The sequence below is a fragment of the Notechis scutatus genome, chromosome 16, assembly GCF_049901735.1.
Source record: "Notechis scutatus isolate UNSWTSFEM ecotype Mainland chromosome 16, rNotScu1.2, whole genome shotgun sequence".
Classification (NCBI taxonomy): domain Eukaryota; kingdom Metazoa; phylum Chordata; class Lepidosauria; order Squamata; family Elapidae; genus Notechis; species Notechis scutatus.
In genome coordinates this window covers 1,582,501-1,607,381 of record NC_142024.1, presented here as the reverse complement: position 1 = coordinate 1,607,381, position 24,881 = coordinate 1,582,501, and the positions used below count along the sequence as shown (strand labels likewise).

The following is a 24,881-nucleotide window of genomic DNA, read 5'->3' as shown; positions in this document are numbered from 1 at the left end:
GAGGGGATTAAGGCCGGACTGCTTTGATGAATGCAGGGGGGCTTCTTTTGAAAACAAAAAACCAAAAAAAAGCGAAGGGGTTTTCCCCCAAGATTGCAGAATTGGCAGCTGACACCAGACAGGGGGAAGAGGAGGAGGAGTGGGGGAGGGGAGGGGAGGGGGACACGCACAGGGATCTGGGACGGATTGCACTTGGCAGGGTTTCAAGCATCTTTGCAGATCCTGGCCGTTAGGCTGGCTGGCATTGTCCTTGAAAAGCGGGATGGGGGGCTCCTCCTTGCCCCATCCCAGTCGAGCCCCACCTCCCACCTCCTCTTCATCCTCCTCTTCCCTCCCTTGCCCCCAAAAAAAGAGAGAAAGTGGCTCTGTTTCCAGGATGAAGCGGCGAAAGAACGGATGAATCCAAATTTGTTCGGCTCTCCGTTTTTTTTTTTTTTTTTGCAAAGGGGATTTCTGGGGGTGGGTTGGATTTTTTTCCTGCCTGGATTTTTTTTTTCTAGCTAAGCCCCATTTCTCACCCTCCCCTACACCCCCTCCCGCCCGGGTCTGCCCAGAACAGATGTCAATCAAAGGCCGTTTGGGTAGCAACAGAAGGTGGGGATGGATTCAAATCTACGTATTTAAAGGCGTGGAGTTGAGTGGTTCATCTATATCTATATCTATCTATATCTATATCTATATCTATATCTATCTATCTATCTATCTCGATACCTATCTATCTATATCTATCTGTCTACTTGTCTACCAATCCATCTACTCTCTATCTATCTCTCTCTCTCTCTCTCTCTCTCTCTCTCTCTCTCTCTCTTTCTATCTTATATATATATATATATATATATATATATCATCATATATATATATTTACATTTCTATCTAGTCTATCTATCTATCTATCTATCATGTCTTTCTATCTTTCTATCTTTCTAGCTATCTTTCTATCTTTCTATCTTTCTATCTATCTATCTATCTATTATCTATAGTTGTGCTTTCTAATTGTAGCACAACACAATACATCTAACCTTTCTGATGGCAGATGAGACTATCTATCTAATCTATCTATGCTACAACTATCTAAAAACACAACTACAATGATCTAAAATACCTCTCTATTCTCTATCTGAATGCCATATATATATCTCCATATATATATATATATATGTATATGTATATGTATATCCATCTCTCTCTCTCTATCTATCTATCTATCTATCTATCTATCTATGATATATATATATATATAGGAACCCTTCCGTCCATCCATCCATCCATCAGAATAGAACTGGAAGGGTCCTTAGAGGTCTTCTAGTCCAACCCCCTGTACAAGAAGGAGACCCTAGGCCAGTGGTGGCTCACTTTTTTGGGTTCCTGTGTCCAAAATTGTGCGCGCTTCCATGCTCCTGCTCATGCGTGCCAGCCCCCAGAAGGCAATGCCCCCCCCACCCAGTCCCCCTCTCTCTGTATATATAATGCCACCCGCCCCTCCCCATCCAGCCGTCCTCAATGCACTAAGCGCCTCACAGTGGTTTTCCGCTGGTTTGAGGCCTTTTTCGGCCTCCCAGAGGCTTCAGGAAGGCTTCTGTAGGCTTTGCAGGCTGAAAACTAGGCCCATTTCATCACTTCCGGTATTTTTGGAAAAACAGGAAGTGATGAAATCTATTTATCTGTCTATCTATCTGTCTGTCTCTCTGTCTGCCTGCCTGCCTGCCTGTCTGTCTGTCTCTCTATCATCTATCTGTATGTCTGTCTATCTATCTATCTGTCTCTCTATCATCTATCTGTATGCCTGTCTATCTATCTATCTGTCTCTCTATCATCTATCTATCTGCCTGTCTATCTATCTATCTGTCTCTCTATCATCTATCTGTATGTCTGTCTATCTATCTATCTATCTCTCTATCATCTATCTGTCTGCCTGCCTATCTATCTGTCTGTCTCTCTATCATCTATCTGTATGTCTGTCTATCTATCTATCTATCTATCTCTCTATCATCTATCTGTCTGCCTGTCTATCTATCTATCTATCTGTCTCTCTATCTATCTATCTGTCTATCTGTCTGTCTGTCTGTCTATCTATCCATCTATCCATCCATCTATCTGTCTGTCTATTTTGTTTATTGAACAAAAAGAAAACATTTAAAAAGTGGGCGTGGTGTGATCATTTTGACATGCCTAATTGTCTTATGTAGCTATTTCGGACAATAAAGAATACATATTTATGTACATCAATATCAACCATTCTTTATACTCCTAGTTTGGGGGTCACTTGTTCCCCTTTTGCGACCTTCTGACCGGCAAAGTCCAAAGGGGAAGCCAGATTCGCTTAACGACCGGACTGCAAGTGATGCACTTGGCCACTGTGGGGAGAAAGGCCAAAATATCGAGGCAAACCTCGCTTGACCCGTGTCTCACTTAGCGGACGACATTGGAGGGGTGGTCGGTTGCGGTCGTAAGTCAAGGAGCACCTGTATCTCAGCAGCTTCCACCCGAGATCAAAGATGGTGCTTAGATTATATTCTCTCTCTCTCTCCTTGTCCCTCCCTCTATCTCTCTCCCTCCCTCCCTCTCTCTCTCCCTCCTTCTCTCTCTCCCTCCCTCCCTTGGTCTCCCCCTCTCTTTCCCTCCCTCTCTCTCCCCTCCTCTCCTCCCTCCCTCTCTCTATCCCTCCTTCTCTTCTTTCCCTCCCTCCCCTTCTCCCTCCCTCCCTCTATCTCTCCCTCCTTCCTTCTCTCCCCCTCCCTCCCTCTCTCCCCCCCTCCCTCCCGCCCTTTCTCTTTCTGCAGCTCCGTCGGCGATCTCCATCATGCATCAAGTCAGCCGGATGGTGGACAGCATCACCCTCTCGTGGTCTCAGCCGGACCAGCCCAACGGGGTCATCTTGGATTATGAGCTCCAGTATTATGAGAAGGTATCAAGGAGGGACGCGGTGCCTCAGCGGCTAAGAGACGCTGAGCTTGTCGATCAGAAAGGTCGGCAGTTCGGCGGTGCGAGTCCCTAGCGCCGCGTGACGGAGCGAGCTCCCGTTCCTTGTCCCAGCTTCCGTCAACCTAGCAGTTCGAAAGCATGTAAGAAATGCAAGTTAGAAAAACAGGCAACCACCTTTGGTGGGAAGGGAACAGCGCTCCGTGCGCCTTCGAAGGTGGTTAATCCCGCCGGCCACATGACCACGGAGACGTCTTCGGACAGCGCTGGCTCTTCGGCTTTGCAACGGAGATGAGCAACGCCCCCTAGAGCCGGGAAACGACTGGCATGGATGTGCCAGGGGAACCTTTACTTTTACTTTATCAAGGAGGACATTGGGGACACAGGAGTTGGAGCTGGGTCCATATTTGGATCGTGGCCTCCGTAACAAAGTCCTCCTCGGGGTGACTCCATCACGGATTGGTCATGGTATCTTCCAAGAACGGTTGGGTTGCTTAAGCGTACCAATGTTGTTATTCTCCATCATGGTTGTCTGTGCAGATACTCCGTCATCCCAGAGGTGCTTTTTTATTTTTTTATTCCAAGACGCAACTGGGACTTTCTGCTTTTTGTTTTGTTTTGAAGACGTTTTGCTTCTCCTGCGAGAAGCTTCCTCAGCTCTGAACGAAGGAATGGAAGGATTGATATTCCTTGCAGACAGCTGGTCATTTGCATTATTTGAGAGAGTCCTTGAGGCCACTTGGAGATTTATCTGTGTTCTTTCTTCTTTTCCCTTGAAAACATTTCGCTTCTTGTCCAAGAAGCTTCTTCAGAACTGAAGAAGTTTCTTGGATGAGAAGTGGAAAAAAAAATCCAGTTTATTTTTTTTTGTGGAGGGAAAAAAACACACCTCTGGGACGTACAGAGATAATCTCACATGGACCATAAGATCCTACCCACCGTTCGTGTTTAAATGTGTTTATACTGAATTAATCCACATTTATCCGGGGGACGGTAAGGAAAACTCCCCCATTTGCAGGAGGAAATAAATAGATTTTGGACACGAGGATGGGTCTTATTTTTTTTAAAGGCTAATTAAAATCGCGTTTAAACGGAGACACCGCTCACCCTCCCCACCAGAGATTACCAAAGCTGCATAATTCGTTCAGTGACCTATTTTTGATTGCCAGGAGAAAAACCATTGCAAGGGTTGAGGGGGGGAGTTTGAGGAAGGGGCATCTGATGCTGCATAATTTATCCTGCTGTTTTGCAGAATTTGGCAGTCTCTTCTCCCTCCCAGCCTGGCTTCCTCACGGCAAAAGGAGAAATATTCCTCTTTTCCAATGCTTTCCCCCCCTCCCCGCTTTTTTTTTGCAATCACACACACACACACACAGATTGTGTGTTGTGTGTGTTCACCCTTTTTGCAAGGCCATTTTTTTGCAAACGCCAGCTGGAAAATTGCCCGGGTGGTGGTGCCGAACTCGGGGCTTTGGCGAAACCGATCTTTTTATATTGACATATTTCTTTCTAAAATAGTTATGCATTTATTTATTTTTATAGAAAACCAGAAAGTTATTTCTTGGTTATTGTGCTGTTTTGTTTTATGTTTTGTTTTTCTCCTCAGTTCAGTAGTGGCCGATTCTCAGAGTTCCTATGTGAGGTCGGGTTTTTTTGGCCAGGTTTTTCAGACGTGGTTGGCCATTGCCTCCTTCCCAGGGTTGAAAGAAATTGGCTGGCTCAAGGTCACCCAGCTGGCTTGACGGCCAGGGCAGGACTCAGCCTCCTTGGTTTCTAGCTGGATGCCTCAACCACCGCCCCAAACCAGCTCTTGGTAATGTCCTCAACGTAGGACCACAATTGATGTCGCTAAGTGAGGAATCGGTTGAGTTTTGCCCCCCTTTTACGACTTTTGGCCCAGAGGGGGAAAAAAATAAAAAAAATAAAACAGGCTCCCTTCATGGAATTAAGTCAGCGGTGGACAGCTGTTGCCCAATATACTGTATATCTATAACCATTTGCATTGTATTTTTTTGCACCGGGTCGGGGTTGGGCTGGATGACCTCACGGGGACCCCTTCTAATTCCAAGGTCTGATTTCTCAGCCCCATGTTGCATTATCCATCTGGGGAGGGGGGGCAAACTAGGGAACCCATGTTATTTTCCTGGCCAAGAATTATGTCCCCTTCTCTGTTCTTTTCCTCTTTTACCGGAATAACCGTCATAGTTTTTTTTTTCTCCCCCCTCCCCCCCCCCGGTAGGACCTGAGCGAGTTCAATGCCACGGCGGTGAAGAGCTTCACCAATACGGTGACGGTGCCAAACCTCAAGGCCGGAACCATTTACGTCTTTCAGGTGCGAGCTCGCACAGTGGCCGGCTACGGACGCTACAGCGGGAAAATGTACTTCCAGACGATGACGGAAGGTGAGTGGCAGCCCCACCTCCCATGCTCCCCAGCCACTCATTTAGTGACGGTTCAAAGTTACCACGGCCCTAAAGGGACTTAGGACTGTGTTTCCCATTTTACGGCCTTTCCCGCGATTAAAATCTGGATGCTTGGCACAACGGACTCGTGGTTATGACCGATGCCACATCCCAACATGGGGGGAGGTGAGGGAGTCGCCCTGGGGCAGGGGCCTGGGCTGGATGACCTCGGAGAGCCCTTCCAATCTTTCGATCCCTCGTTGATTTCGGGATCTTGTTTGAAATCCTGCGCCAAGCATGGGGTTGGACTGGATGGCTTCCCGGGGGCCCCTTGCAACCTTCTCCCTGAAGGATTTCGTGATCTCATTTAAAAATCCTGCACCAGCATGGGGTTGGACTGGATGGCCTCCCGGGTCCCCTTCCAATTTTTCCCTCAAAGATTTCCTGATCCCATTTAAAAACCCTGCACCCAGCATGGGGTTGGACTGGATGACCTCCCGGGTGCCTCCCGGCCTCCCCTTTCTGCGATGCTAAGACTTCCTAGCTAGCAGGAGTGGCTCTTGGCCGAGGCCCGCCCTGGCAGGTAAAACTTGGCTTAGTTTAATTGCCCTTTTCCGCGGTGTCGTTCCAGCCGAGTACCAAACCAGCATCCAGGAGAAACTGCCTTTGATTATCGGTTCCTCGGCTGCAGGGCTGGTCTTCCTCATCGCCTTGGTGGTTATCATCCTGGTTTGCAACAGGTAGGCAGGAATCTGGAATGAGGGATTGTTCGGGGGGGGGGAAAAAAAAGCAGGAACGTTTTAAACGGGCTTCCCATTTGTCCAAAATGGTACCTGCCTGGGTTGTGGGTTGGACTAGATGACCTCCGAGGTTCCTTCTAACTCGGTTACGCTAAGTTTCCTCTACATAGACACATATACACTCACACACACATATATATAAAGGAATAAATTTTCAAGAAGAGACTGGACAGCCATTTGTCTGAAATCATATAGAGTCCCCTGCTTGGGGGGTGGGGGGGGCTGGACTAGAAGACCTCCCAGGTCCCTTCTAGCTCTATTCTAATTGATCGATTGATTAATTAATTTACATAGTCTAAAGTCTCCTGCTTGAGCAGGGGGCTGGACTAGAAGACCTCCCAGGTCCCTTCTAGCTCTGTTCTGATTGATCGATTGATTCATGGATTGAAATGGTCAATCAAGGGGTTTGAGCAAGGGGCTGGACTAGAAGACCTCCGAGGTCCCTTCCAACGCTTTATATTATTACTTCCAAGAAGAGAGGGGACCGCCGTTTGCCTTGAATGAGATACGGCCTCCTGCCTGGAGGGTTGGACTAGAGGACCTCCGGGGTCCCCTCCATCCCTCTCTCTCTCTCTCTCTCCCATGTATCTGGGAGCTTAAGGGCACCCCACCCTCCGCACATACTCAGGACAGTTACAACTTCGGAACCACGCTGGGCCTTTGCGGGGCAAGGGGAGGGGGAGGGGGGTTTAAAAGGGGGAGGGGTCTTGGTTTGGGGGGCCGTCGGTGAGGAGGAGGAGGAGGAGTGGGGGGACCCGCTGCTGAATCCCAGCCTTGCCCCCCTGCTCTGCTAGTCCGTCGGCCTACCGCTCAGCACGATGCTCTCCTTCCAGACGGCATGGGTTTGAGCGCAACGACTCGGAGTACACCGACAAGCTGCAGCATTACACCAGCGGCCACAGTATGTACGAGTTACGGGGGGGAGGAGGAGGAGGAGGAGGAGGAGGAGGAGAGGTGAAGTGGGGGTTGGTCGGGGTGGGGTGGGGGTTTATCCTGGCTTATCACGCAGGCTTGTTGTCGAGCGTCGGCGGGTGGGTGGGTGGGTGAGCCAATGACCCATATTGGCTTCTTCTCCTTTTGAGTAGTTACTCCGGGGATGAAAATCTACATCGATCCCTTCACCTACGAGGATCCCAACGAAGCCGTCCGGGAGTTTGCCAAGGAGATTGACATCTCCTGCGTGAAAATCGAACAGGTGATCGGGGCAGGTAAGGCCCACCTGAGGGCAATGGAGGAGGAGGAGGTAGGAGGAGGAGGAGGAGAACGACGACTGTGGGGTCCTTGGTGCTCTCTGAGCTGGGTGGTTTTCTTGCAGACGTTTCATGGCCCAACTAGGTTACATTATCAGTGCTAGAAGGGTGGGTGGGGTTGTGGAATGATGGAGGAGGAGGAGGAGGAGGAGGAAGACTGTGGGGTCCTTGGTGGTGTCTGAGCTGGGTGGTTTCCTTGCAGACGTTTCATGGCCCAACTAGGGAACATCATCAGGGCCAGAAGGGAGTGGGGGTTTGCAGAGTGGAGGAGGAGGAGGAGGGAGCCTTCTAGCCCTGATGATGTTCCCTAGTTGGGTCATGAAACGTCTGCAAAAAAAAAACACCACCCAGCTCAAAGACCACCGAGGAGCGCCTGCCCACCCACGCCCCCGTTCAACCCTGAAATGTAGAAATGCGAGATTTCAGGGCGGGGGGATAAATGTCTTTTTTGGGGGTGGGCTTGCTTTTCCCCCTCCCTCCCCTCTACCCCCTCTACCCTCCCCCCACCCCACCCTCAGGAGAATTTGGCGAGGTCTGCAGTGGCCACCTGAAGCTGCCGGGCAAAAGGGAGTCCTTCGTAGCCATCAAGACCTTGAAATCGGGCTACACCGAGAAACAGCGGCGGGACTTCCTGAGCGAAGCCAGCATCATGGGCCAGTTCGACCACCCCAACGTCATCCGCCTGGAGGGTGGTGACGAAGAGCCCCCGTGATGATAGTCACCGAATTCATGGAGAACGGCTCCTTGGATTCCTTCCTCCGGGTGAGAAACGACGGCGTTGCGGCCGGTCCACCCTCCCTCGCAGGGGGAACACCCTCCCTCCTTGCAGGACACGTTTCGCTCCCCAGGGAAAAGGGGGGGGGTCTTGGGACTTGATGGATGGATGGATTGAAATGGTGTAGGGTCTCCTGCTTGGGGGAAGGGGTTGGACTGGAGGACCTCCAAGGGTCCCTCCCCGCTCTATTCCGATGCCTGGAAGTCAGTCAGAGACACCCAGAAGAGAAGGCTGAGGAGAACCCCCTCCCTTTCCCCGGTCCTGGCATCTCACGCCCCTTTCCTGTCCCCCTCCCTCGTCCTTTAGCAAAATGACGGGCAGTTTACGGTCATCCAGTTGGTGGGTATGCTCAGAGGCATCGCGGCTGGCATGAAGTACCTGGCCGACATGAACTACGTCCACCGCGACTTGGCCGCCCGCAACATTTTGGTGAACAGCAACCTGGTTTGCAAAGTCTCCGACTTCGGTCTCTCCCGCTTCTTGGAGGACGACACCTCGGACCCCACCTACACCAGCGCTCTGGTAAGAGGAAGGGCTGGTGGGACGAGATTTTGGGGGAGGTTAACTGAGATCAATGCAAGGGGACAAGCCAGGATTTGCCCCCTGTTCTGACCGAGGCTTCCTCAAAAGGCATCAAACCCGATCTCGAGTCCCGGCCAAACCTCTTTTATTTCCCGCGGCTGTGAATTGCGTTCAGGTACAGCCTGCAAGGCTTGGCCCACCGTCTTTCAGGGGAATGTTTACAAAAACACCCACCTTATCACACTTGGCATGCGGCCTGCGAGGACCCCAAGGGGCGTGGCGCAAAGGCAACCCAGTCAGATCATCAATAAGAGTCCCTTTATTCGCTCCAACTTTGCCCCCCAACATCCTGGTTACCTTCTGGGGTGGAGATAAAAACTCTCCCAGGAACAGCCTTGGGCTGCGGAGAATCAAGTCCAAAACATGGTCAACACAAACTGTCATTTAAAGTCCACTCAAGCCAAAATGAGGTCATTAGTTTGGCAGGGCAGGAGCAAGAATTCCAGATGTGAAGGCACAGCAAAATTCACACGGTTGGGAAGACACCGGCAACACAGATAAGCCAAGACAACACAGGATAAAGTCATGTTTGCTCCCAACAGATGCCGCACTCAGCTTGCATTTCTTTTAAACTCTCATTCCCAGGTGTGCCTAATGAAGGGAATCAGGGCCCTTTCCTCCCCCATAAGCCACGCAACCCACGTTGCTCCCTTCTCCGATCCTCCGTGTGTGCCCTAGGATGAAGAGGAGGTGGGCCTCGGTCTTCCTCTGAACTCCTTCTCCCTTGTTCTATCTCTTCCCTGCTCTGCCCAGCCGGACTGAGTGGACTTCAACTTCCAGACTTCTGGCTGAGGAATTCTGGCAGTTGAGGTCCACAACTCTTAACCTGGCCACAGTTGGAGACTCCCGCTGTAAGGCGCCCAGTCCTTCTCGAACCCCAGTTCTTCTCCTTCTCTTCACAGGGTGGGAAGATTCCCATCCGTTGGACGGCACCCGAAGCCATCCAGTATCGAAAGTTCACTTCTGCCAGCGACGTGTGGAGCTATGGCATCGTCATGTGGGAAGTAACGTCCTATGGAGAGAGGCCGTATTGGGACATGACCAACCAGGACGTAAGTCACAGCTTGGAAATATCTGAGGAATCCTTTGGGCTTGTAGGATGGATAGAACCTCTGGTGATGGCATCTCCTGTAAACACCAGGGAGCAGAAAATGTGGGGTTTCCCCCACCCCCAGAAATTATGGGTTGCTCATGGACCAGGGGAGAAGGAACCCGTGTGAGAATATCCTCAATGTTTCTTGGAGGCCTTAATCCCTAACTCAAGGTCTTTGTCCTCTATACTATGATGGTTTCTGGCCATAATAATAATTGATTGGGTGGGATTGGGTGGGATTTGTTATCTAAAGCACCTGGTTTAGTTGGTTGCACCAGTTCTATAGAACCGGTTGTTACGATTCTGCCCAGTTTGGAGAACCGGCAAATCGCACCGTCGGCTGGCCCCACCCCTCCCACTCACTCCTTACCTGGCAGGCGTGCCATCCAACTTGCCTGCTAAGTTGCTATGTTTCCTTTTTTTTCTCCCCGCTCCCGACCATCAGCTGTTCTGACTATCAGCTGTGCTGGGAGATTTAGATTAGCTAGAAAGCAGGAAATCGTTGGATTTCTTGCTTTCTAGCTAATCTAAAAGCAGAGCTGAAACCTTCCTAGCTTCTATTTTTCAGTGCAGACTCAGGCAGCAGATTGCAGAAAGATAGATCTCTGAAGGAATCTGTGATTCTGTGAGCAACTCAATCCGCCTGCCTGCTTTGCCTGATTTTGGGTAAAAGTTGCTCTTTTTTTAATAAAAAAAATCAATATTTATATAAATATTTACAATATTTACATACAAGCCACCCCCAGCCAGTCACGTGACCACCAAGCCAAACCCACAAATTAAGCCACATCCACAGAACCGGTTGTTAAGAAATTTGAATCCCAGCCCTGCGCTAACCTCTCCTTCAGATAACTTCAACCCATCTTCAAACCATACGATTGTATGGTCCTCAAAGTTGGAGGACAAATTTTGGGTCCTCCTAGGGTTGAACATTATTATTTTGAGCAATCCCAGGTCTCAAATCCCTTTCAACCAACAAGCAAGTTCAAGAGAGTGCCAAACACCCCTCATTTCAGCCCTGAGCTACACATAGTCTCCTTTTATTAGATCCCTTTCTCTCCAAATTTGCCAAAACCCTTCTTATGAAATGAAATGGTGGATGAGGGCAGTTGATTCTCTTTTGGAAATACAGATAGTCCTTGACAGGTGACCCAAAGTTTAGTGCCGACCATGGAGGGGACCATGTTGGAGCTTTGAATCTGGGCCTCAAGTCCCCTTTTGGGGATCAGTCGTCACTTAGAACGGTCCTAAGTTGAGAACTAGCCGTAGAACCAAAATAACAACAATTGTCGGGAGCACTGAGCGTAAAATTGACACAAGGTTCAAGAGGTGTAAAAGTATGGATGATTCGTTGGCAGGTAATCAATGCGATCGAGCAAGACTATCGATTACCACCGCCCATGGACTGTCCGAGCGCTCTCCATCAGCTCATGCTGGACTGCTGGCAGAAGGACCGCAACCACCGGCCGAAATTCGGACAGATTGTCAACACCCTAGACAAGATGATCCGAAACCCCAACAGCCTGAAAGCCATGGCACCCCTTTCCTCAGGGTAAGGAAGGGAACTGTTGGGGTTTGACGTTGAAGAAGATTTTGTGTGTTCTTCGTTGGTTGGAGGACCTTCCTTGGAACTAAACTTTTGGGCTTTGATCGTGGAGAAGACTTTGAGTCTTCTTCGTTGGTTGAAGGACCTTCCTTGGAAGCAAACCTTTAGACCTTGATCGTGGAGAAGACTTTGAGTCTTCTTCACTGGTTGAAGGACTCAGACTTTGATACTGAAGAAGACTTTGTGTCTTCTTCGTTGGTTGGAGGACCTTCCTTGGAAGCAAACATTTAGACTTTGATCGTGGAGAAGACTTTGAGTCTTCTTCACGGGTTGAAGGACTCAGACTTTGATACTGAAGAAGACTTTGTGTCTTCTTCGTTGGATGGAGGACCTTCCTTGGAAGCAAACTTTTAAAATTTGATCACGGAGAAGACTTTGAGTCTTCTTCGTTGGTTGAAAGACCTTCCTTGGAAGCAAAATGGGTTTTAATTTGATTGACCTTGCAGGATTAATCTTCCTTTGCTGGACCGGACCATTCCAGATTATTCTACTTTCAATACCGTCGACGAGTGGCTGGAAGCCATCAAGATGGGCCAGTACAAAGAGAACTTTGCCAGCAACGGCTTCTCCAGCTTCGCCTTGGTTTCCCAGATGACGATGGAGTAAGAGCACCAAGCGTTAAAATTGTAAAATATTTCCTCGCCTGAAATCAAATGCGGGTAGTTCTCGACTTGCAACCATTCGTTTAGGGTCTGTGATTCACTTAGCAACCGGGGGGGGACTGATGTGAGAAGCACAGATTCCCTCAACGGCGGTGGTGAGGAAGGTTGTAAAACGGGGTGAAATTCACTTGACCCATGTCTCGCTTCACAACAGAAATGTTGGAGTTCAGTTGTGATCATAACTAGATCGCTACCTGTAAAATAGAACCATCAATCGGATAATGAAATAAATAAGATAAAGCATGATAGAATGGAATGGAATACAATACAAATTACAAAACAAAACAATACAAAATACAATATAGTATAATACAGTTCAACACGAAATACAAAACAATACAGAATACAATATGATACCGTATGTAATACAAAATAATACAATATAAAATGTAATACAATCAATACAAAATACAATACAAAATCAAAACAATGCAATATAAAATACAATATACAATACAGTACAGAATACAAAACAATACAAAACACAGAACAATACAATATAAAATATAATACAATACAATGTAAAATACAATGCAAAATACAATCCAAAATATATTGTTTTGTATTATAATTTATTATTGTTTTGTGTTTTGTATTGTTTTGTATTTTGTGTTGTATTGTGTTGCACTGTACTGTATTACACTGTGTTGTATTTTGTATTTTTTTGTACTTTGTGTTGTACTTTGTGTTGTACTTTATATTGTACTGTGTTGTATATTGTAGTGCATTGTATTGTATTTAATACAAAATACAATTTAAAATACAATACAAAGTCCAATACAAAATACAAAACAAGAGAAAATACAAAACATAATACAGTACAGTACAAGACAAGACAAAACACAATACATTGCAAAACACAATATAGTACACTACACTACACTACAAAATACAAAACAATACAATACAAAATATACAGTACAATATAATAGAAAATACAATAGAAAATATAAAACAATACAATACAAAATATACAATACAATATAAAGTACAATACAAAATACAAAACAATATAGAATATAATACAGTGCCATGCAGTTCAATATAATAGAAAATAATATAAAATACAATACAGTACAGTACAATACAAACTACAAAACAATACAATACAAAATACAATACAAAATGCAATACTCTCTAACCTTCCCTGATCTTCTTTCCATCCCCGCAGAGATATCTTGAGAGTCGGAGTGACGCTGGCCGGACACCAGAAGAAGATCCTGAACAGTGTCCAGGTGATGCGGACGCAGATGAGCCAGATCCAGTCTGTGGAAGTTTGAGACGTGCTTCTCACACACACACGTCGGGTTACGGGTTTGGAGGTCCCGCTCCCTCGTTGTCCTGGAGCACGTCCAGGTTTCCCACGGGCCTCGGGGCTCCTCGAACCAAGACGGACACGGGAGCGCTGAGCCGCCACGGACTCTCAGCACACCAGAGCCCCCGGATTTCTTATTTAGGAGGACACTCCCAAACCCCACGTCGGCGGCGTGGACCTTCTCCTCAAAGGGCTAAAGTCGGGGAAGGGACGGCAAGCAGCCCTTCTCGCCCCCCCCCCTTCCACCCTGTCTGTCCTTTGAACGAGCCGTACCAGCGTCGCCGTCTACACAGGAGGTCCCTGGACGTCCGTAACGGAGCTGTGGAGGCTTCGTCTCATCCGGGGTTCGGTAGACATGGTCATTGGGCTGGACTGAAGAAGGGCCCGGAGACAGGAGGTTTTTACCTACAGATGGGTCTTTTGATAACCCTCTTTCCTTTGAAGGACAGAAGCATTTTTGGGATTTCTTTTTTTTTTTTTACAAATTTTGATGTCCTCTTCGACCTTGTTTCCCGGAGCTTCCCGCGGGCCAGATCGGTCCTTGATCAAGTTGGGATCGGGTGGAATCTTGGCGCTTCCTGGAACCCTGTTCCTCTTTTTCCACCCCGAATGGCAGCTCCGACACACACTTGCCGTGGCTCACCAGGCCTTCCTCCCTTGTAGCGTGTTGTAGACTTGTCGTGCTTTTTTTTTGTTGTGGTGGTTGTCCATGACTTCTCCTTCGTTTGCAGTGGGGGTCCCGAGGTGGTGGTGATGGGGGCTGTGTTGTTTTCGCCCTCCTCCGAATGCAAAAAAAAATATTGTGTTTCTCCTCCCAAGGAGCCAAGCATTTGACACCAAGTTGCTCCCAAGTGCCAAATTATGGGTTTGCTCAAATTGTGGCTATCCTACCGTCCCACTCGCTGACCTTTTCATTCTAATTTGAGATGTGGTTCCCCCCACATCAGCCAGCTGGCTTATGAAGAGTCTTTTATCCAGTGTCTTTTATCCTTAGTCGAGCCATTTGAAAAATAGGTGGAATTCCCCAGGCAGCAAAATGGGCACTTCAACTCCCAGAATTCTCCATGTTGCCAAACTAGACAAAGGCTCTTGTTCTCGATTCTGCAGCCGGCATCCGTGGACTTCAACGCCCAGAATTCTCCACGCTCGCTGGGGAATTCTGGGCAGCGAAGTTCACACGGCCTGTTGGCTTTGGCAGCTGGGCTCTGCTCAGTGGTGGGTTTCAAATTATTATTATTTTTTTACCAATGGGGCGTCTGTGGGTGCGGCTTGGTGGACGTGCCGAATGCCCACTTTTGCAGGCGCGCAGAGGGTTTGCTGCTGACCTCCTGAAATCCTGCACTCTCCCTGTGTCTTCAACAGGGCAGTCCAAAGCAGGTGAGGCTGAAAAGCAGGAGATAAAGGTCAGCATAGAGCCATCGACAGGTGGGAGGGTCCAGCAGCTGATCGTCAGAGCGAACAAGTTTGCTCACAGACAATCGTCGGAGCTACCAGATCAGTCGAACCGGGCCAAACCGGTAGAATAGCACCACTGGCTCTGTTCTGTGAGTGCAAAATTCTCATTTTGCCCCCGTCTTTCATCTGTTTTACCAAACTCACGTCCACCTGTCCCGAGGCTACCCCATTCCACCGGACCAAGCCATTGTCAGGTTTCCAAGTGATGAAACCCATTTAAAAAGAAAAGAGCAAAGCCCCGTCTTCCAAAACGAATTTCTTTTATTTAGGAAAGCATCCAATTGGCAAAGTCTGTTGTAATTCCGGATCTGACACAACCTGGAATTACACCACGTACTATTGGAAATTAGAAACACCCCACTCAAAAGTCACATTCTCCAATAGAAGTAAATCAACGTTGCCTGATGTCCTCAATCTCCACCTCCAGGTCTCAGCAGGGTCAGCTTTCGTTCCCACGGGAAGGAGAACCACCTAGCCTCAACAACTCTCTCTCTCTCCACTCCTCACCCCTTAGGAATGTGGCAAACCCGAAACCCTTCCACCCCATAACCAGCAAAAGAGAAAGAAAAAAAAGGAATATATAATTAGGCTAAATAAAAAGGCTACGCGTAGGTCAGTTTCGGGCTTGACGGCAATAAAATGCCAGGCTTAAGGGGTACGGTGATCCTCCTGGGAGGAGGGTTTTGGTGCAAGAAAGGGGGCCGTTTAAGGAATTAGCAAAAGTGTTCCAGAGTTGGGAGAAACACCGTCAAGAACCTTTCATCTGGAAGGCAACATTTGGATAAATAGGTTACCACCTTCAAACCAGCTTTTGGTCGTCTGGATGTGGATCTAGTATGAAACGATGGAGAATGGAGAAGTGGCTGCAAAACAGGAGCGAGTATTTATTTAAAAAACGGAGAAAATTTGAGGTTTTTCTTCTCTTGTCTGTAATTTCTTTTTGGGAGGGGTGTTTGGAATCGGAGGGTCTTAAACTTTGGACATTCACGGCCCGTCGGACTTGAAGCTTCACGAAGATGCATCTCAACTCATCCCCAGGTCTCCTGCAACCTTTGTTCTTTACCCTGGACAGTATTTGTATTTTTTACAAAAGAATGACAAACAAAAAAAAAAAAAATGTGAATAACAGGTGGGTTTTTTTTCCCAGCCCTTGTTCCCCCCGCAAGGGTGTGTCTTCCATTCCAACCAGGCCTTCTCCGTAACTCCATCGGACTTCTTTGGGGAAAGGGGAGAAGGAAGAGAAAAAAAAATGAAACTCAATGTATTTATAAAGACAACGCAGAACCCGTTGACTCCGTGATCTTTGTAGGAGTATTTTTAAACAAGACTCTTTTTTTCCAAAATAAATGTGAAGTGTGAACGTTTGGACCCGTTCTTTCTTTCCTTGAGTCTTCGCACCTTTACGTTTCCACGTCGAGGTGCTGTAAACCGAGGCAGAGAATGAAAATCACAGGAAAGGGTTAGGACCGCTTTGGTAAAGCCTTCGTAATAATGCCCCGCCTGGAATAATGCACCCCGTTTCAAACCCCCTGCCCGTGTCTTTTCTTTCTTTTCATTCTCTTTCCGTTTCTTTTCGAAAAACAAGAGTTCACCCGTCTTTAGCATGACTGTAGCCCTCCCCGTTTCAAATCCAGGATTCCCAACCGAAGGGCCTCCGTGATGGCGGTCCCGGAACCCGTCTTCCATCCGTTTCCAAAGCTTTCCGTGAACATCAGGAGAAGACATTGAGGCTGTCTTCCTCCCCCCCTCCCCACGACCCCCTTTCTGCTGTCTCCTTGGGGGGAAGAAGAAGCCATCCATGCGTGATGCTTTGATCTTCTCCAATTAACTTTCCCCTTCTCCGAGAAGGATTTTTCACACCCCTGGACCGCTCAGCCAAACAGACCTTTGGAGGGTGATGCAACCTGGCAGGGGAGGAGGGAGGGACAGGGCAGCCCCCCAAAGGGGGTGGGGGGTGGGGCAGGGGGACCCAAAGACGACGCAGGTGTCCTGGCTCGATTCATCCCAAGCTCGGCCTCTAATTGGCTCAGAGGCACAAAAAAGGACATTGTTTTGGTCTTCTACGACGGGCCTTCCAGACCAGCTAGGAGTGGGTTTGCATGTTGACAGAGGAACGGAGGGACTTAAATCAGGTCTCACACACACACACACCCCGTTGATGGATATTACTCCTGATGGCCTCTTTCACGGTGTCAACGTGCGAAAGGGCGCTGAACTCTTGATGACTCCATCCTCTGTCTGAAGGACAACTTTCCATGGGTTCAAAAGTTCATGGCTCATCAAGACGGATCATCCTCCACATCCAGGAAGGGTGGTAGGGAGCGATGAGAAGGTTGGCCTTCAGCCCAACGGACTGGGCCTTCAACGTTGACCTCAGGGGGTTGGTGGGACCCGCTTGTCCGGGAAGATGACAAACTAAGATTGACACCTCCAAAGGAGATGCCCCGAGCCTGCTAGTTGGCGGAGGGCGGTGGGCTTTCCAAGCCACTGATTTGGAAATGGATAGAAAGGAGCAAACTGGGAGGAGCTACCTGTGAGAACGACAACCCTCCCCTCCTCCAACACGTGAAAAAATTGAGGGCAGAGACGCCGTCGGTAATCTACGTCCATCGCTGTAGGCTTCAGTTTAACAAACCAGGAGGTCTGTGGACCAACAAGAGGAGAAAAGAAAACCCAGGGTTTTCTCACGCATGGGAGGACTTCTGTTGTCAACCCATGACAGCTTGGCCTCTGGCCATCCATGGCTACATCCAAACGCATTTGCAATTGGGTGAAAGGAAGCCAACTTCCCAGGCCAAGATGTTGAGTTGATGGACCAGAGAAGGCAGCTGCCAAAAAAGCAGAACCAACCCTGCGTTGGTTGCGTTAACAAAATTTATTTTATTTTATTTGTCAATCACTTACAAGATAATATGTATAAGCATAAACATGAGTAAGAATACAGGAAATGGGGACAAATAAATGGGGACGATAGGACAGGGATGGGAGGCACGATGGTGCACTTATGCACGTCTTAGAAATGGGTATTCTCTCCCTTTCTCTCCTCCCTCCATTCCTTTCTCTCTTCTTCCTTCCTTCCTTCCTTCCTTCCTCCCTTCCTTCCTTCCTTCCTTCCTTCCTTCCTTCCTTCCTTCCCATCTATCATATTTTCCTTCCTTCCCGTCTATCACATCTTTCCTTCCTTCCCTCCTTCCTTCCTTCCTTCTTTCCTTCCTTCTTTCCTTGCTTTCCATCCATCACATCTTTCCTTCTTTCCTTCCTTTCATCCTTTCCCCCTCCCTCCTCCTCTCCTCTCTTCCCTCCCTTCCATAATCAATCAAGAGTCTGATATGGAAGCCCTAATATTTACATGGGAGAAGGAAGGAATAAATTGTATAGCTGACCAGCAGAGGGTGCCACAGATTTATGTGCTTGCTGGTCCTTAAAAGCAAAAGTAGACTTTAATTAAGCACAACTGGATGTCTCTAAAAATGGAACAAAAACCTGGTTTTTTTTCCCCCCTTTGTTTTGAGTGACACATGAATTGAAGCACTGTTCTCAGCAAATAAAGCAATAAAGAGAAGAGAAGAGAAGAGAAGAGAAGAGAAGAGAAGAGAAGAGAAGAGAAGAGAAAGTAGAAGAGAAGATAAAATAGAAGAGAGAAGAGAATATAGAATAGAATAGGAGAAGAGAATAGAATAGAATATATGGAAATAGAGAGTAGAGTAGAGTAGAGTAGAGTAGAGTAGAGTAGAGTAGAATAGAATAGAATAGAATAGAATAGAATAGAATAGAATAGAATAGAATAGAATAGAATAGAATAGAATAGAATAAAGGACAGGACAGGACAGGACAGAATAGATCCCTGCCTCTCAATTTTGGCAGCTTTAAGATGCGTGGACTTCCCAGAATTCCCCAGCCAGCACAGAGTACATAACCTGTAGAAGATCCCCCCACCTTTCTTAATTTTTGGTGTGTGTGTGTGTTGCTTTCCATTCCTTGCTCGGATGGGGGAAGCAGGAGATTTACTCTCCTTCCTAGGTCTTTGCAACGGTGGAAACACACAACAGCTTGTGGCCGGCAGCTTAGCCCCATAAATCTGGATTTTGCTCGGTTCCAGTGATAGACTGCAGAAACTCAGAACCGGGTGACAGAAGCGGAGAGACAGGAGGGGGAAAAAAATATCTGCTACTACGGAGCCCATCGTGCACCCCTCTTGCCACCCGAAGCCAGCAGGAGGAAAGCAGACCCCAAAAATCATGGTAGGTCCACCTCTCCCTTCACCCTCAACGGTTGGATGGGAGGACAAAATCCTAGAAGGAGGAGGAGAAGGAAAGAATTCAGGAATTGGGCAACAGGGTTGCTAAGGACCGATCTCACGCATGCACACATGCACACACAACACACAAACACACAATTGGTCAACCATCCGTCTTTGGGGACCATCCTTCACCCAGAGGTTATCTGGGTGATGTAGGAGGAAGTGGAGGGGTGGGGGGCTTTGCCAGAAGAATGGAGAAGAAGGAAATTTTGATTTCATGATTTCATTTCACTGCCGGAATCCTGACCTTCTGCTTGGGCAAGGGTGGGGCGGGTTGGACTAGAAGACCTCCGAGGTCCCTTCCGACTCTGTCGTTTTACTGCTCCCTCCTTCTTACTAACTTGGCTCCTGCCCTGAAGCGTGGTGCCCCTTTGAACGGTGAGTCACAAAATACGACATTTATACGAGCCATAATTCCCCTCCCTGCCCCGCCACCGAGGGACTGACACGTTTGATGGATGGGTTTAGAGGTGAAGTTTACGTCCCGTGTGTTTTTTTCCCCATAAAAATCCTTACTAACGTGCGTTATTTATAAGCGCCTTCTGCCACCCTGGGAGCGATATTTTCTCGTGACGTTTTGAATCACTCCGGGAATCCATCAATATGGATAAGGGAGGTGTGGCCTTATCTGGAAGTCAGGAGATTCCCAGATAATCCAGGTGAAGATAGGTACGTGGGAAAGGTCACAAGGGATGGGGCGGAGAGATGCTGTCTAGGGCAGGGGTCCTAACAAACCCCCCCCCCAGACCGCTTGCAGGAACCATCCCTTCTCCCCCCATCAGGGCACCAAGCCACAAAATCTGGAGACCATTGGTCTAGTGGTGACCAACCAGTGGGTTGGGGACCACTGGTGGTCCACGAGAAAATGTTGGTGGTCCACAGAGAAATGTCCTTCTCCCCCAAAGCAATTAATCCAGGCTGTGTGGGAACACAAGGCTTGCGAACACCACGAGGTAGTGAGGGGAGGGGGAAAAGGGCGGAGGGGGGAACTTGCCCCATTCACCCCACGCACCTGGCCTGGCCACCGGGCTGCTTCTTTCCACTTCTTTCTTCTTCTGCTTTTGGCTGCACGCATGGAAAGCAGCGAAATCCGTTCTTTCTCTCCCCCAAACTCCGCCAGAAATGAGTCTTTGGGGACCCTGCAAGGCCTCCTGCTCCAAGAGGCTGCGCTGGCAAAGACTCATTTCTGGCGGAGTTGGGGAGAGAAAGAAAGAAAGACTTCTGCTGCTTCTGCTGTTTTCCTTGCATGAAGCCAAAGTCTCTCTCTCCCCTGAGAACGGAGCTGGAAACGGTATCCTCCCCTTTCCTCCCTCCATTCTTCTCTCTCTCTCCTTCCTTCCTTCCTTCCTTCCTTCCTTCCTTCCTTCCTTCCTTCCTTCCTCCCACTCCTCCCTCCCTCCCTTCTTTTCCTCCTCCCCTCCATTCTTTTCTCTCCTTCTTTCCTTCTCCTTCCCTGTTCTCCTTCCATTCCTTCTTTTATTTTTTATTTTATTTATTTGTTTGATTTGTCAATCGCTTACAAGATAATAGGTGTAAGTATAAACAGGAAATAGGCACGAAATAAATGGGAACAATAGAACAGGGACGGGAGGCACGATGGTGCACTTATGCACGCCCCTTTATATTACTATAACACTCCTCTTCTTAACATGTTTAATTCTATTAACATATTTTCTATATTTCACGCATCTATTAGCTGTTTCTAGCTGTGCTGTTTTTTCTCTGGCCGTCGATCAAAGTAGTTCCCATATCTTATAATACGCCGTTTGTTCCTTCTCGTTCATGGCGAGTGTTAATCTATTTGTTTCTGCACATCAGACCGCCATCAGACTCAACTTCTTCCAGTCCTCCACCATGGAAGGGAAAGCAGCCCATGTGGCACTCCTCATCTTCTTCCTACTCTTTGTAGCCATGACCAGCTGCTTCCTGTGGCAGTACAGCCTGCCCAAAGTGAAGTCCGGTGAGTGCGAAATCCAATCCATCTCACCGGTTTCGCTGGTGGCTTCACGGTGAACCTCGGCTGCTGCACGTTCCTTGGGAGATGGGACATGTAGTACATTCAACCAGGGGTGGGATTCAACCGGTGTTACTACTGGTTCAGTGACTATGTTTTGCGTGTGCATGCAAGCCCCCTCTAACATACTCACTGATTAATTTTAATCTCACTTGGCTTTTTTAAATCTCTGATTACCAGATCTGGCTTGGGGGGAAAAAATCTGGAACAAAGCTTTCGGCATTTCTTTGCTGCATGAAACAAGCAGATTTTAGATTCATAGGGTGCCTGGAAGGGACCTCGGAGGTCTTCTAGTCCAACCCCCAGCTGCAGCAGGAAGCCCTAGAGCAGAGGTCTCCAAACTTGGCAACTTTTAAGACTTGTGGACTTCAACTCCCAGAATTCTCCAGCCAGCATGGGAGTTAGTCCACAAGTCTTAAAGTTGCCAAGTTTGACTTCCCAAATTTGAGTTGCCAAGTCTTAAGGTTGCCAAGTTTGCCAAATTAAATCATTTCAGACTGAGGAAATCCACACATCTTTAAAGTTGTGTTGGACTTTACCAACACTACTTTAACCGTTTTGTGATAGAAGCGAACCTCCAAGCCATTGATGATCCAGCTTGGTTCTGCAAGTCTTGTTTTCATATGTCTGTCCAACCTACCTGAACCATCTCAGGTGGGACGACTTCATGAGGCCCATAGTCCAGTCAACATATGGACTTTCCATTAAGTGCTTCAAGTCGTATGCCTGTCCATGGCCTTTGTCCTTCCGGGCCCTTCTGTGAGAACCATCAACCGATGGAACAAGAAGTTGCCTTCGGAAGTTGTGTGGGGTTGGACTAGATGACCTGCAAGGTCCCTTCCAACTCTTTTAATCTGCAATCTGTAATCTGATAGGTTCAATCAATACAGATGCCAAACCAGCAGCTGTGGAGATGTGTCCCCGTTACCCAGAACCTGTCCAGCTGGATCACCCCATCCCAATCCTAAAAGATGCCCTGGAAAAGGTAACATTACAACCAAACAGGTCTGGTTATTTCTGCAGATTGCTCCTCTCTGATGTTTTCGGATGTCTCGTCTCTACTCTACTCTACTTTACTCTACTCTACTCTACTCTACTCTACTCTACTCTACTCTACCCTACCCGACCCTACCCTACCCTACCCTATCCTATCCTATTTTATTAACCATGGATGATTGGGCTCACCCCAACCAGCTTTTCAGAAACAATGATCTGCAAGCCACCATTTACACTTTAACACTAAGCCAAAACAGCATTGTGGTTTAAGGGGATGTGTAAATATTAGCTCGTTCTAGCCATAAGCGGAGGGAGAAAATTTTATTCCTTGCTTTCTGGTGTCCCAAATTCTCACTAGGTGGACCTTCTCCTTCGGCACAAAATCCGCAACCCCGGCCTTCCAGCTTTGTCGGCCATTGTCATCTACAACGACACCGTCTTGTGGACCGGCAACTTTGGGAAACGCAACATCTCCAGCGACTTCTCGGGCCTCCCCAATGAATATTCCATTTACAGGTGATTTGGGGGTTTCCTCAGCTAAAGGATGTGTGAAAACACAGTTGTAAATTTGAGAAAAGGAGAAGCGAGGATTGCAAACACAATGACAGAAGTGTCCTCCTGGGTTTGGGATGTTTTTTCCCCCCCCCTGAAATGGCAAATTCATGGCTACTTAGATCTTGTCTCTCACGTTCTTCTTCGTTGTGATTGTGTGATTTTTGTACTGACATGTTAGGATCGGAAGCATCTCCAAGTTGTTCCCAACCATCATGTTGCATAAGCTTTGGGAGGAAGGGAAGATAACGTCCCTCGACGATTCCTTGGAGTGCTACGCCCCAAATTTCTCCATCAAAAACCCCTTGGGACACCTCAAGGAATCCAAACTGCCCTCTTCAAGGGACGGGAGGAGTTATTTTGAAGACAAACCGCTAGCCCCCAGGCCTTCTTCGGTCACCCTGAGAAGGATGGCCAGCCAGCTGTCAGGTAGGAAAAATTGACATAAAAAGAGGTTGAGGCTCTAGAAAGAGGGCCGAGAAGAGCGAAATAGATGATTAAGGGACTAGAGGATAAAACACACAAAGAAAAGTTGCAGGAATTCGGTATTTCTAATTAAAAGAAGGACTAGAGGGGGACATCATAGATGGGTGTGGCCATCTCAACATCGCTTCTTTGCCCTAATTACCTAAAAAAAAAAAAAGATAATATATACCAAAAGTTGTTTTATTATTTCATGCCTTTAATACTTAAATAAAAGACGGGTGAAATCAGGTTTGCTAAGCAGTGACTGTGAGAGGGATTTAGTAGGAGTTTCTGTGAGTTATGTGATTCTTATTATTTGGGGATTAATCCCCCTCGGACGCTACGTGATCTGATTTTCCCAATTTTCCCTTGCAAGCGCCGCGTGGATTGTTTATCTAGCTTGCCACACTGTTACCAGGTGTGAAATGCTCTTGACTGAACTCCCAGAAATTCAATTAAGCCTATTGAGAGCTTTCCCTGGCTGCTTGTCTTTCTGAGGGTTATTGGGGAGGGTCTCTGAGCCCCACAGAGTCTTAGCTAGGGGCCACTCCTGGCAATTGAACCTGGAAAGTTAGCTCCCACCTGAAGGCAATTTGAGGAAATATCTCCCACCCAGCCTTCCCCAAAAACCAGCCTGCTCCTTTTTCTTGACGTCCCATGAACAAGGTGACCCCCCACCCCCCATGTTCATCTGGTTTCCTGGTTCTTCAGGGCTTCCCCGGCGCTTGAGATCCACCAGCCTCATGTGGAAAGGAAGCACCCAAGAAGTGTTAGCTCTTCTCCGAGACGACATCTTGGTGGCCGATCCAGGCACTCGGTGAGAGGAAGACCCAAGTTTTACCTGGTTCACTCAGGTTGTGTTAAACTCAGGGTTGCGGGGTTTCGAACCTGTGCCCAGGTTTCTCCTCGGGCGCAACGCGCAGCACATAGAATGCTAGGGGTGGAAGGGACCTCAGAGGTCTTCTAGTCCAACCCCCACTCCTTGCTGAAGAAGGTGAGCTTATTACACTGTTCACCCAGTCGCCCAGCTGGCTTTCATGCCTAAGGTGGGACTAGAACTCACCTTCTCCTGGTGATTGGCCCCAAAGCACCCAATTGGCTTTCATGCCTACATTGGAACTAGAATTCACCATCGCCTAGTGATTCACCCAAAGGAACCCAACTGGCTTTCTTGTCTAAGGTGGGACTAGAACTCACCATCACCTAGTAACCCTCTCTGCTTTTCTTCCGCAGGTGCCATTATAGTAACCTGGCCTTCTCGCTCTTGGCTCATGTATTAGCTGAGCAGGTGGCCAAGAGCGAGTACCAGGACTGGGTCTCTGAGAACATCCTTGACCGCCTGGGCATGGAGGACACGGGCTTCGATATCACGCCCAACGTCCACTCCAGGATGACCGTCGGAGTCTACGGCAGTGGAGAAGTGGCTCCTCTCTACGATCTGGGCTGGTATAGACCTTCTGGCCAGATGTTCTCCACAGCGGCCGATCTGGCCAAGTTGGCCATGGTCTTCTTGGGCACCTACCACCGGCATCTTCTTGAGCCCGAGACCCTGAAGGTCATGTCGACGCCGCTCTTGACGTGCTCCAGGGACTACTTCGCCAACAAGACGGGCACCCCTTGGGAGATTAACGAGCAGATGGGTTACGACCTCCTCCGGAAGGATGGAGACATCGATGGCTTCTCGGCCACCTTCTC

At 48.1% G+C, this 24,881-nt stretch overlaps 2 protein-coding genes across 5 annotated transcripts in view; both read left to right on the top strand.

The window, feature by feature from the left end:
* EPHB2 (EPH receptor B2) overlaps positions 1–14,421 on the top strand; it is a 32,984-nt gene extending 18,563 nt beyond the window's left edge. Inside the window, 12 exon segments of the mRNA XM_087944691.1 lie at positions 2,781–2,905; positions 5,159–5,321; positions 5,953–6,061; positions 6,916–7,022; positions 7,207–7,329; positions 7,890–8,063; positions 8,066–8,133; positions 8,453–8,668; positions 9,631–9,780; positions 11,180–11,373; positions 11,874–12,029; positions 13,261–14,421. Of these exon segments, the coding sequence (XP_087800817.1) occupies positions 2,781–2,905; positions 5,159–5,321; positions 5,953–6,061; positions 6,916–7,022; positions 7,207–7,329; positions 7,890–8,063; positions 8,066–8,133; positions 8,453–8,668; positions 9,631–9,780; positions 11,180–11,373; positions 11,874–12,029; positions 13,261–13,369 (1,694 nt within the window). The 3' untranslated portion in view covers positions 13,370–14,421.
* A 4,421-nt stretch (positions 14,422–18,842) lies between these two features.
* Positions 18,843–24,881, top strand: part of LACTBL1 (lactamase beta like 1) — a 6,925-nt gene continuing 886 nt past the window's right edge. The window contains exons 1-8 of one of the 4 annotated variants that reach the window (XM_087944370.1): positions 18,843–19,100; positions 19,519–19,537; positions 20,978–21,119; positions 22,049–22,158; positions 22,528–22,685; positions 22,903–23,150; positions 23,898–24,003; positions 24,420–24,881. The exon at positions 24,420–24,881 is cut by the window's right edge and continues 886 nt beyond it. In XM_087944370.1, the coding sequence (XP_087800496.1) occupies positions 21,014–21,119; positions 22,049–22,158; positions 22,528–22,685; positions 22,903–23,150; positions 23,898–24,003; positions 24,420–24,881 (1,190 nt within the window). In that variant the 5' untranslated portion in view covers positions 18,843–19,100; positions 19,519–19,537; positions 20,978–21,013. Of the gene's footprint in view, positions 19,101–19,518; positions 19,538–20,623; positions 21,120–22,048; positions 22,159–22,527; positions 22,686–22,902; positions 23,151–23,897; positions 24,004–24,419 lie in introns of those variants that run through there. The other 3 variants (XM_087944368.1, XM_087944369.1, XM_026689812.2) reach the window with 3 other exon arrangements.